The sequence below is a fragment of the Lepisosteus oculatus genome, chromosome 2 (assembly GCF_040954835.1).
Source record: "Lepisosteus oculatus isolate fLepOcu1 chromosome 2, fLepOcu1.hap2, whole genome shotgun sequence".
Taxonomy (NCBI): domain Eukaryota; kingdom Metazoa; phylum Chordata; class Actinopteri; order Semionotiformes; family Lepisosteidae; genus Lepisosteus; species Lepisosteus oculatus.
The window spans coordinates 55479881-55492789 of NC_090697.1; the positions used below are offsets into that span (position 1 = coordinate 55479881).

At 36.5% G+C, this 12909-nt stretch overlaps 2 protein-coding genes across 4 annotated transcripts in view; both read left to right on the forward strand.

The window, feature by feature from the left end:
• Positions 1–599, forward strand: part of kif25 (kinesin family member 25) — an 18678-nt gene extending 18079 nt beyond the window's left edge. The window contains exon 17 of one of the 2 annotated variants that reach the window (XR_001478230.2): positions 518–599. The gene's annotated coding sequence lies outside the window, so the exon portion shown is untranslated. Of the gene's footprint in view, positions 1–464 lie in introns of both variants that reach the window. The other variant, XR_001478229.2, reaches the window with a different exon arrangement.
• hebp2 (heme binding protein 2) lies at positions 568–11922 on the forward strand. 2 transcript variants are annotated; one of them, XM_069179383.1, is made up of 5 exons: positions 568–657; positions 1406–1497; positions 2613–2748; positions 9249–9429; positions 11450–11922. In XM_069179383.1, the coding sequence occupies exons 2-5, from the start codon at positions 1423–1425 to the stop codon at positions 11643–11645; spliced, it is 588 nt and encodes a 195-aa protein (XP_069035484.1). In that variant the 5' UTR covers positions 568–657; positions 1406–1422; the 3' UTR covers positions 11646–11922. The 2 variants fall into 2 exon arrangements, with proteins under 2 accessions (XP_069035484.1, XP_069035485.1); XM_069179384.1 differs by lacking the exon at positions 568–657 and adding an exon at positions 676–931.
• Positions 11923–12909: the final 987 nt, after the last annotated feature.

The window sequence follows — 12909 nt, forward strand, 5'->3', positions numbered from 1 at the left end:
ATAATTTATACTACTATACCACCAAAAGGCTGTGATGCTAATGTCTGAGAAAATGATCTTATGATATTGCAAGTGTAAAAGTAGTTTTAACTGGTGAAAAACTTTAATTTTAGATATCTGCTGTTTCATATTTGACTAACCACAAAATACACAAGTAGCTGGAAACTTGTGTTTATATTTTAAACACTCACACGTGGTTATCTATATATTCTGTATTGTTTTAGAAAAGTTGTAGTCCTGTAGGTGACTAGTGAAAGTGAGACATCACTTTATAAATCTGAATCTTTACGCAATACAATTAGCAGGTTATTTAACATACCTACAGTAAATATGGTAATCTTTTTTACTAACGTGTATGAAATTAATCTGACAACATTATCGGCCGGTCTGCAATTATATATTGGGCTGAGTAACATTGTGTCGCCCTTCCAGCACATGTCGTGTAAAGAAGCACCGTTTTCCAGCTCTGTTTTGTAACAGAAATTCAACAAGCAATCAAAATGAACTACACCCACAGATAACCAATGGAAATGTGACGTCTTTATGACACCGTCCTATAGTCGTTGAGGGGCCGGACGTTGTGGTGTGTCTTCCTGGCTGTCACGTGTGTCTGAACAAACGCAGTGCGCTTGAACTGTGCCTTGGATTTTTTTAACGGTAAATAACCAATTCCATTTTAACTTCTAATATAATACCTGACATTTAATACAAGATTTTGCGTTACGTCAGTGCCATCATAACAAAACAACCTGACTGGCTGCTTTTCTGTTTACAAAGTTGAATTTTATGCAACCTAGAGTCACTGAGTTATTTAACACCCTTGTAGGCGTTACCATCACGCCAGGTTAAGTAAGTTTTTACGTTGCACAATTGACTTTCGATTATAAAAAGCTAACAGTTGTTCTGATTTCTTATACACTAGTCTTGTTAGGTAAGTACCCGTGTTATTGCTTTCTATAGTTTTGTCGACAGCTAGTATTTGTACACCACGGTTATTATGATGTTATAATAATATGATAATAGCAATGACATTTAGTAACGTTTTATTGAAATCTTCAATAGTGCTGAACACTATTGCTACAAGTCGGTGCCGTTGTGATATTTTGATTGATTTAATAGAGAAGGCTTTAATTAGATTTTGGTTTCCTTCGCCGTTTAAACCTTTTAAGGATTACCAATGTCCTCGGAAAAATTGTGGTTTATTTTTATTTATAAAACGCTGATCCAAAACGCTAACTCACTATATTAGCACTGTTTCCTATGGTAACGATATTTTCTTTAAAATAGCTATTTTAGAATAGTTTAAACCGTGTTTAACATGGTTTACAGTACTGTGGATATTATTGAGTATGCTTTCGCCTAGGGAGCTAATTGTGTAATGTTATGCTCTATACCGCACCTGTAGTCAACCGAAGCACCAGGATGCTGAAGACATTTCAACAAGCTTTGTTTTCTACTGGTCTGCAGTTACCCCCATGGAAACCTGTTGAGTGTAAGGTGAGTGTATTAACTGAGCTTTGCAATGACTGCTTTATGTGTACAACATTTCAGTTCATTATTGTTTTTCTTCAAATGTAGCAAGTCTGTCAACTTTGGCTCCTTTGTTTTTTTCTCTCTGTTTCGGGGGAGGGTCATTTCTTGTCCCTTTCTAGAAAATTATATTGTTGCAAAATACTTATAATGAAACTTTCTTGGCAGGCGGTATTCTTTCACATTAGTTGCTTCTTTGGGTTTCTTTCACATAATTGGCTACTGCCAGTAAGTAGATATGACTAGATGTATATTTCAGAGCTAGATAAATTTGTGATTTGTAAACCCAGCCCTACGAAAAAATGCAGATTTACCCCAGTTTCTGCACTTTGACATAAGTCACTGCAGAGTTTCTAGTAAAATAATGAACATGCACAACTAATAATGGTAAGTTTGCCAAGAAAATTTGTTGACAAGGAAAGCTCAGGAGATATAACATACCCAAGTTATATTGGCTGTGGATTTGGCCTCAGCTGTCCTAAATCGTATTTGTTCTTGATGTCATTTTCTCCATTTAAAAAACTGTATGTATGTAAGTCCCTTCTTTGCTTCACATTTGTCTTTTGTGTCCTACCTCCACCTCATCTCCACTTCGGCAGCTGCCCTTTGGTCACTCCTCCGTCTGCATGAGTGTCCTGCCTTCTTACTTAATAGAGGAGACTTACCTCTATTAAAACAACAGTGTTCCCTGATTAATGTCAGGTCATATGGTGTAATTTAGCCACTCTAAATCATTATGAGTGTTTGGGATTTCGTAAGTGGCTTCAAATTAACTTGGGATTTGACTTAAGTATTAGAAATCCTAAGAGGTCTGCAGAAGGGACTACTTTAATCATGAAGAGCACAGTGGCACATGTGAAATTTAACAGGTGATACATTACAAAAAAGCGTTATGGGTATCTGAAGCAAGTTTTTGCAGGTGAAGCTGGAATCCTTAAAGAACAACTGTGATTTTGGTATGGAACAGCTTCTCACAACTAAACCATCACAATGAGCCAGAAAGCATTCTCTCATTCTCTCATTTTCTCTTCACAGGAGCTGTGTTATTTGGAAAAGCTGTTATGCTGTCTCTTTTTTTCTAGGCTCAAGATTATGAAATACGAACCTATGAAACAACAAAGTGGGCAAGCACTTCTGGGAGTGGAATGCAGTATGATTCAGCCATTAACACAGGATTCATGCGACTGTTTAATTATATTCAGGGGAATAATGAAAAAAGTGAGTAAACATCTGCTTTTTGTGTCTGTTCCACGATTGGAATATGAAAGAGAGTACAGATGAAATTAGGTAGACTACTGTCGTTTTTTCTAAAAAGAGGAATATAGGATTTTCTGGTTAAAATATTACTTTCTCAAAGCTTTATAGTCATGCCTCAAAATGTATATTGATGCTGAATGAATAGCCTTTTATTTTAACTATCGCCAAGGATCTAACTATTTTATGGGAAACCATAATTCAGATATAATTGGTTAATGAGTAATAAGAGATACCATTTCTTTGTGCTATTGCTTAAGATTAGCCTCTGTTTACTCTAAAACTTTTTTATTTCTTGAAAAGAACAAAAAACGAAAAAAGAAGAAATAAAAATTTAAATTATTTTGCTGTTAGCCTCAAATCATTTTTTCATTTAATATAAATCTGGTCACATATTTATGAGAAGATTCTTCTGCTTCATACAAGGGTGGTATGCTATTACACTTGAGGTTGTTTTCTGTAAATTAGATATAAAGAATGGACTAGGAGAAGACTGATTTTTATTGGTTCACTATTGAAATGATAGCATGAAAGCTTGATGTATGGTACTATGTAGTTGGTCAATAAGAAATAATCATTTTGGGGGAATATCAGTTACATTCGGAAAATATTTAATACTTTTTTGCTTATTATACCTTATACCGATGCACAAAAGAAATGCACCAAGGTCTAATGGATGTAGTCAGATATTGATAAACACAGTCACATCAAATGTTCATAAAAATACAGATAAAAATGATAGGTTTTCTGTTTAAAATGAGACACTGTCAAAAGGAAAACATTACACATTTAGTATCTGGTATGGCTTCCCTGAGGATGAAACCAGTCCTTGAATAGACCTGGTCAGGTTCTGGAGAGATTGCCTTGGGATTTTTACTGCTCTGCCTCCCTGTGCAGCTTAAGCCAGCTGGTGAAGGCTGGCTGGTCACAGTTGCCTCCTGTTGATGACATTCCAAGTTGGACTTGGAACAGGAGAAAAGGCTGGCAGACGCAAAGCATTGTTTAGTTGAAGTTGTGCCCTTGAAGTCTTAGTAGATTTTGATTTTGCATTGTCCTGATTTCCTTGACTCTATGGAAAAATATTGGAACTACTGTAGACTCATGTTCTGTTTGAGTGGATTGCTGTTCTGCTCCTGAGTTTGCAGTCTCCATCATACCTGAATGATCCAAATTGTCCACCTAAAAGGTAGCTTTGTTTTTGGAAAAAAAATGTGCCTTTTTTATGTGATAATCTTTGTATTCTTTCCTTAGGATAATGGCTGCTTTATCAATACAAATTGAAGGAAAGGTTAAAATTAGAGAATAGGTTGACTCACACCCGCGTCCGAGTGCGGGTTTACTTGCGGGTCAGGTGGACTCAGGTTAAAAAAAATGATTTTAGATAGGGTCGGGTGGGTGTGGGATCCTTTCTCACAACCGCTAGCGGGGGTGGGTAAAAAAAAAGCCAACCTGCACATCACTACTGTGTAGACTAAAGAAAGTGCAACAGACGTCACTACAGATGCAGCCATTCAAAATGGGTGAGGTATTTCGCGGCATACCGAGACACGCCCATCGGGGTATCACGCGGTTCACGTGTGTCACGTGACTAACTATCCGGCGTCGCCTTGTAAAACCGCCAGGGGGAGCTTAACCTCTCATGTACAGCATTTGAGCCTTTAATTTTGAACTGTGTATTACAACATGTTAATCATCAGTCATTAAAATGTTGGTATATTTTATGAAAGCAGGATTGCTCAGTTGGACAAAAGTACACAACCTACCTTTATCAGAAATATTTATGCATCAAAGCCTTTACTGAAGATATTACTAATAGTATTAATAATGGATGACTTTGGACAAGCTGTATACTCAAATTATAATTTCTTTAGCACATTTGTACAAGCACTTGGAATCTGTCCGAGCCATACTTTGTCAGGCATTTTGTTTTACTTCAACGGGCATAAAAACTTCCTTGCTTTTAACAGGGCGTTTCATAATTTCTAACTACGAAAATGATTTAAAATGCGACACCTATCATGAAATGAAAAAAATACACACCAGTATTCCATTTCTCCCTAAACATTGTAAGCTTCGAAGTCTTTAACTAACGTGATACCGGAGTCAACAAGCATACTTTTAGAATTTGATTAAAAGGGAATATAATATGGAATCGCGTATCTCAAGAATTTAATAACGGTATGATTATATCCGTGTACTGCGGCAGGGCTGTGTAGGGCTGTTTCGCCTGCCTGTTTATGCGAGCTGTCTTGTAGCCTACTGGTCTAGGTGCATGACTACCAGGTGGCAGGTTGTGTGTTCGAATCCAGCTGGTGCTGGACCTTTCAGTTTTATTTATTTATTTTTTAATCGCGTAACATAAACATATTACCGTATGCAAACTGTACTGTATACAATATGTATATGTATATTTAATGTCTTAACTGTGCCCGTTTAAGTATTGAATATTCATATCTAATTTTACCACTGAAGGGAAATCTTAACATAAACATAAAGTATATGGCTGGTCTCGGTACTTTAAAGAAAAAAATACACACCAGTATTCCATTTCTCCCTAAACATTGTAAGCTTCGAATGAAACCACTAAATAAAGACATAAATATAGAAGTCTTAAGATTTGTTTTTTTTAATGTTGGTAGCAGGATGAACTGTCAGAGTGTATATTTTGTCGCAAAGTTGCTGCAAGATGTTAACAGTGAAAAAGGTATTTAGAAATGAGTTATTTCAAGATGAAAAAGAAAACATACACGAAACATGGTTTCATTATGACCAGAATCGGTCTTGAGATATTTTTAACTTGATTTACAGTATTTGAGAGGTATGTCTTAACACCGATACTACAGTGCTTAAGTACTGCTCTCGTATATGTTTCTAGGTTTATATTATGCATTTCATACGGTCAAATTACTTTTGAGCAACTAATAAGAAGCGCGAAACGGTATGCGTTTTAGTTTCGTTTTGTGCTGGAACCCGTGGATTGATTAGAGATATCAAGTACATACAAGTCATTTTTTAAATGTTGTAGTTCGTCTTGAAAAAATGTTACGAGTACATCATCTATCAACAATTACACAGGTTCTGTTTCCATATTGCGGATTTTGGTTAGGTATTATCAAATCCAGTGGCGCTGTGTGTTACTTTACTGAGTCCCATGTCACATGGTCTGTGATTGAAACCTGTAAAACCGGTTTAATTCGTCACAGCCAGCACTCTTCAGGTGTGAGGGTCTTCTGCTCAGAATGAAACGCTAAAATGTTTGTGTATATTCTAATGGTAGTGGGGGCAGGGTGTGTGGGAACAGGTTTGGTTGAAATTGCATTGGAGATCTATGTTCTTCACACCTGAAACATTTTCTCTGAAAGGATTTTCTTTGCAGTTTAACCGATCTTGTTACAGCATGTTACAGTTTACTATTATTAACCATATTAATTTTAAGTGCTTAATGTAAAATCTTGTAAAAATATATTTTCATTGTTCAAATATACATTAATATACATTAAGTCTGACTATCATATAATAAGTTGTAGTTCAGGTGGGTAGCTGCGTCAGCATGCGTAGGCTGCAAAGGAACAAGTAATAGGTTTGTTCCATGCTGAAAAAAAGAAGAAAGAGAACACAACGTTTCGGCCGTGGAGCCTTCTTCAGGTGTCATATAATAAGTTAAATACAAAACTAAAGAAAAAATAGGGTTAAATATAATTCAAAATATTTTGCTAACAATGTTAACTGTTTATGAATAATAAAATGTATTAACTAAGGAGTAGGATGGCACAGTTGTTAGTATGTTTTTTGTTTTGTTTCTTTTAAATAAATACAACAGTAGTACCTGATGTCTCAGTGGCTTTCAAAATTAAATTATGCATGCAAACCTGTGAACTAGAAAGATAACTAAGATTTTAATACTAATTAAATGACCGCGGGCACTTTCCACCCCCTCTACATTCTCAGAGTAGAACAGACTAACCTTCTAATGAAAGACGGTCCACCCCCCACGGACAGGAAAAGTGCCCACAGGCACTTAAACTTAATATGGTCAGTAACAGTAAACAGTAACATGGTAAGAAGGAGCACGTACAAACGTTTTCGAAATAACCACATGTAAGACTCAAATGTTTAGGGAGAAAGTGGAATACTGGTGTGTATTTTTTCTTTAAACTACCAATACCAGCCATATACAGTCTGTAACGTAGGGATTTCTATATGTCTTTATTTAGTGGTTACATTAGTGACAAAGGCTAAACTTTTAGCTTCAGTAACGTGTAAATATCTCCCCTTTTTATAAAACGACTTGGTTGAAAACTGTTCCAGAGCCACTGTTGTTTCATCAGTGAAAAGTACATCATGAAATGCCTCTCCCTGTTCAATCCACTGGAAAAAAGAAAAGGAGCATAAAGCTTCTGATGGTCATAAACGATATTCATTTAGGAGCAGCATCAGAGGTATGTTTTTAACTGCACTGCATTGGAGAGAATACCATAGTGTGTTTTTTTTTACTACCTGGCGGAAACTGGCTTCCAGAAGAATCAGTATGGCTCAGAGATTAAATAAAACTTCACAGACATTAACGAAGAGCATAATGCGTGTACTGTATACACTGCAAGTATAACCCAACTCTCTGCAGGAGTGCTGGCTGTGACGAATTGAACCGGTTTCACGGGTATTTTCAAATTAGGAGGCGAGATTTCCAGCGAAAGACACCCCCCCCCCCCCCTCAAAAACCCAGTAAATACAGTACTTACTAGTTAAAGGCTAGGCTCCCGACTACGGCGAAAGGAACCCTTCTTTCATTAGAAGACAATGAACATATTTTAGCCCTGAATGAATTAATAGCAAACATGGTTTACATAAAAGACATTTTTCCAAGAAAGTTTAGCCTTTGTCACTAATGAAACCACTAAATAAAGACATAATTATAAAAATCTTAAGATTTTTAAAATACATGACTTTGCTAAAATTTATTTGAAAATAAAAACAATTACAACCGCCAGGGGAGAGAGAGAACAGGGGAGGGATGTTGGTTTTGCATAAGGGGCGGGGCTATGGAAATTAGGTCTGTTTGGGAATGTGTAGTTACATGTTCTGGCTGTTTGTGAATTATCGTTGTTGAGTATGTTGAGGTATTGATTTTGTGTAATGCTTTATGTTGAAGCATTGAGGTGGATTTTGTTTATGATAAACAGGATAAACTGGGATGGGAGGAAGGTTTGGTTTTGCATAAGGGGCGGGGTTATGATAATTGGAGGACTTTGTGAGAGTAATATGGTTTGATTATTTGATTTTGTATTGTGGTTGTTATCTATGTTTTTGGTTGGTATTATGTTTATATGGTTGTTTTTGTTGGTTGGTTGTTATTATGGTTATTAATAATACGATCTATAGTTGAAATCTGAGCCTAAATAAAAAGAAAAAGCAAGTGATTAGGTTTATGAGCAATCTAATTACTTATTTGTTTAAAAAGCTATATAAAATAAAGTTTATTATTAATTTGCTGGACAGAGCGGTGAACATTATTATGCATAAGACAAAGATAACGATCCTGATCAGTTTAGAAATCTGTGTACGCTGTAAGGTTTTTACTTCTTAAACTTTTAAAATACACGTTTTGAATAGAAAGAAATCCTCTTCCTGGTACAGTATGTATAGCAAACCAGCACGTCTTTTTTCTCTAATCAGAGGGGTGTCAGATGGTGTCAGCCAATCACCATTCTGCGTTGGGTAGCAACGGGTGACTGTTCTCAGGCGGAAGATGTAAACAGCTTAATGTTCGTGTTAAATAATTTTTTTAAATTAAAATTCATTCTATACAGCAATCGCATATTTGGGTACCGTTTCATAAAACTTTCATGCTTAAAATGTTTAGGGAGAAATGGAAGACTGGTGTGTATTTTTTCTTTAAACTACCAAGACCAGCCATACACAGTACAGTTTACATACATACAGTAATGTTTATGTTCCTAAATTAATATCGTTTATGACCTTCAGATGCGTTATGCTCCTCTTCTTTTTATGCTCAGCTATTAAAATTTCCCTTTAGTGGTAAAATCCATATAAATATTCAAAACTAAGCGGATTAAAATGTGCACAGTAAAGACATTAAATGATTAAATCTTTGCACTACCAACCAATGCACCACGAGTGCCCCTGTCGGTCATTTTGGCCAGCCAATCACTTGCCCTGCGGTACCCTCCGGTGCCCCGCGGTGGCTTGTGGGTAGGTTACTGTACCGCGGGTTTTTACCGCGCATTTTAAAATGGCTGCATCTGTACATACATATCTGCCAGCAGTAACTGCCCTCAGCCATCTTCGAGTCCGTACTCATTCTGGGTTGTGCTTACAAAGGCATTCTTACGTAAACCAAAAGGTGTACCAGTGGGATTGAAATGTAAGGCCAATCGGTTTAGTTTTCTGTAGTCTGTGTGAAGAAACTCCAGTGGGATAACAGCCTGTTGTGTTGCTTGTGCCAGAGATGAAGATAGAAATGACGGCCCCTGTGACGTGCTTGGTGGACCCTGGAGCAGGACCTTTCTGTGAGACCACCTTCACCACTTCCTTCTACATACCTCAAGAGCATCAGGTTGACCCCCCCAAGCCATCTGACCCACAAGTGTTCATTGAAACCAGGAATGAGTTTACCGTGTTTGTCAGGTAAAGGAATTGTTTGGGAAGGGAAATATATTACGATTTAATAAGGAATATTATAATAATATACGTTTTAATGAGGAGGCCAGTTTCATTGACACTTTGTAAATATAAGACAGATCACTCTGGTGACACACTTAGCTCACACTGTACACACTTGGCCTGAACTGTAAAAGGTGGTGCGCTCTTTGTAGCTTATGATTTTATTTTTTCTTGTGAATTTACTTGAATTACGGCCAGCAAGTGCAAATCTGATGTGAAAAGTGATTCTGGTGCAGTGAAGAAGCCGTGTTAAATGATTATGCTAGAAACAAAAAATAGATATATTAAATACAGGTAGGTATGAAAAGGACGATTCATTATTGGGGATTGCAAGTTAACCGATGTTACCCACATTCACCCATGTGAATATCATTGTGAAAGAAAAAGAACAAATAGTTGAACACACGAAGAATTTGCCCCTGTGAAATCAACTATTTTAACTCGGCAGAGAGGAAATGTTTTTATCATTCCCTCAATATCTTTACGTTTTGTGGAGAGTAGATCAAATGCAAAAAAACACGCTTGTAAAAATTGCCTCTCTTCAATTAAACAATAGATTTTTTTCCATGCTGAAAAGAGAAGAAACAATACACAACATTTCAACTGTGGAGCCTTCTTCACGTGTGTTCCTTTGCAGCCTACGCATGCTGACGCAGCTACCCACCTGAACTCTCTTCAGTTAATATGTGTGCTATTAAATATTACAGTCATTTAATGATTATGTTTAATCCTATAATAACAGTGCAACAAAACAATACCGTATATGCACATAATGTTATACATACCATATAATAATACTGTGCATACACATAATGTAATTTTGCTTAGGAGTGCATTTGATTGTGTCGTGTCTGCAATGCCTAGCTTTGTCATAGGCATTAGAGTCATAACTTAATATACACAGTGTTTCAATTAGGGGTGTTCCAATAAAAATTACTGCCTCACTTAGCATCATTAAGTTTTCTTCCTAACCGAGTCTTCAGTATTAGAGCTAGAACCCTGAAAAACACACTTTATTTCATCTCAACGCTTGTAGATCCTGTGGGAAAACAAAACACACAATGTAATGTAGGTCATGCCTAAATTGCTACAAACCATATCAACCCCCTATAAAATGCAACAATTAATTATATGTTAGTGCTTATTATTTTTTCCCCTAAAGTTTAATCGATGATAAAGTAATTTTGTGTACAGTAAAAACACATTGAATTGTTTCTCTAATCCATAGGATTACCATAAGTGTTAGGCTCAATATGTATTGAAAACCCTTTATGTGTACTGTACTGTAAAAATGTGAAAATACGACTTTAGTGTCAGGTTATGTAGCTGGTTCAACAATATACCCCTTACGTATGTTGATGCCTGTTTAATGCAAGACATCTGTTTGGTCTGTTCTGAGGCTTGCAGGTCATTGAATATGTCATTTGGGTGGGAAATAGAGAAATAAAGACCAGCCCCCACCACACACTTCTGTCTACACCCCCACCCCTCTCCCTCTATCCTGAAACATAAATCACTTCCTTCTTCACACCCAAGTAAAATATTTAATGAGCAAGCCATTTCACATTTGTACCAAGAGCCAAATAAGAGTCCTCCTCTCTTCCTCCAAGGCAGTATGTGAACAATGGATCTCTGATTTCAGTACCTTGATAATGCTTCATTGTTTCTAAGATTTAATTTAGAAATGGCATGGAATATGTTAGTAGAATAACTAATAACTATTAACTAACCATTATTTCTCTTTAGACATATTACTTTGATTATCTGGTTCTGTACATGGAAGTAGTTTGGTTATTCTAACAGTAAAGATCCGCGCTATTTCCTTACCACGTATTTAAAACTCAGGCTTGTGCAATCACTCTCAGAATATCATCAGACGCTGGGGAGGAGACCTCTGACCTAGTCTTAATCAGAAGGATTTGAAATTGCACTGCACAGATGTCTAATATTCTTAGCCTGCATTTTTGTGTTGATTCCATCTTAGGACATATGGGGGGTTTTCAAATGAACAGAAGAGCCGGGAGGAGCTGCTGAAGCTGTCTGAGAGTCTGAGAAGGGACGGCCATCAGTTTGTCGATAAGGAGTATTACACTGCTGGTTACGACAGTCCTTTCAAACTGGTGAACAGACGTAATGAGGTGTGGCTCAAGAAGAAGACTGACGAAGACACTAACGCTTGAAAGCCCGATTAAATAGTGGGTATGCCCTTATTTATTACTAATGGTAACCAAGCTCTCCTGTCATTTAATAAGTGACTGGTGTTAAAAACATTTTTAATGTTTTAAAATAACACTGTTGCTTATGAAACCATTTGGCCTTGTACAAGTGTGATGTTTGCTCTGCAGAAGATATGCCGACTGCTAACCTTAAGTATAATTACTTTAACTCATTCTTTCAAGTGTAAATATGGTTTTGTTACTTTTTTTTAATCTGAAATAAAAATGAAGAGCATTTAAAGTCTTTGCACAACCTTTATTAATGAAAAAGCACCTTTAATACATATCTTGTAGTCTTATTTACCTTATGTTTATTAATTTAATCAACTTTTCTGTAAGAAAATGTAAATGATGGAAAGGACCTGAGTATCTTGATCAGATTAAGACTTTTAGGGAATATTATAAAATTATTTTTCTCAGCCTTATGTGGATAAACAGTAAGGGGAGAATTTCTGCAGTGTGTAAGTTTTCAAATTTAGTGTGTTGCTCCTCGTTTCCTTCTCGTAAGAATACTGGATAAGTTCCTGCTGGTACACTAAGCAGGGACTGAGACAGGGAAGGTTCAGCAAATCCCTGCACTTTACTTGTCTCATTATTGGTGGTTTTAAAGTCCTTTTGTTATGCTATGTCATTATACCTACTTCAGCAACATGTCCCCAAATGCTGTATTGATGGACTGGGAGAGGAGGGCAGCATCTTTATAGTTTCAAGTATCCCCAATTTATGTTAAAGAAGTCTTCAAACCACTTCATGTAATGATCTCAAAAATGCATGTTATGCTTATGAAAAAAAGTAACGTTGCCTTCACTTGGCTTCAAATCAGAATAGCCTGCTGTTAGCTTTAAATGTGTTATAGAAGGTGGCATGAACTGTTCAGGAAGAGATGTCATTAGTAACAGGAGTCCACAGATACCTGGAACTCTTTTTCACTTATTTTGACATTGAGTTTTTTCATTTTCTCACAATTTATTCAATCATCAAAGTCAGTGTATACAGGTGGGCCAAATGTCTTGTTATGGACTCCTTGATTGTAGTGACTCAGACTGGACATTTAATAACACAAGCTTTATTACAGAGACTGACAAACATAGCAGCCTGGTTTGATTGGAAGCTTGTTAACTACAGGATCTGGTGCTCCACCTTTTTAGACACATGGTAACTTTAAAAACCTCAGAATTGACAAAACTTCTCAAACTAAAGCAACAGGACTGCAGATGGGAAAAGAACT

Excerpts from the sequence above, each read along its gene's own strand:
- hebp2 (XM_069179383.1), top strand. The coding sequence starts at position 1,423 with ATGCTGAAGACATTTCAACAAGCTTTGTTTTCTACTGGTCTGCAGTTA. Across the intron at positions 1,498-2,612 it reads GGAAACCTGTTGAGTGTAAG|GCTCAAGATTATGAAATACG; the intron begins GTGAGTGTATTA and ends CTTTTTTTCTAG. Across the intron at positions 9,430-11,449 it reads GAGTTTACCGTGTTTGTCAG|GACATATGGGGGGTTTTCAA; the intron begins GTAAAGGAATTG and ends ATTCCATCTTAG.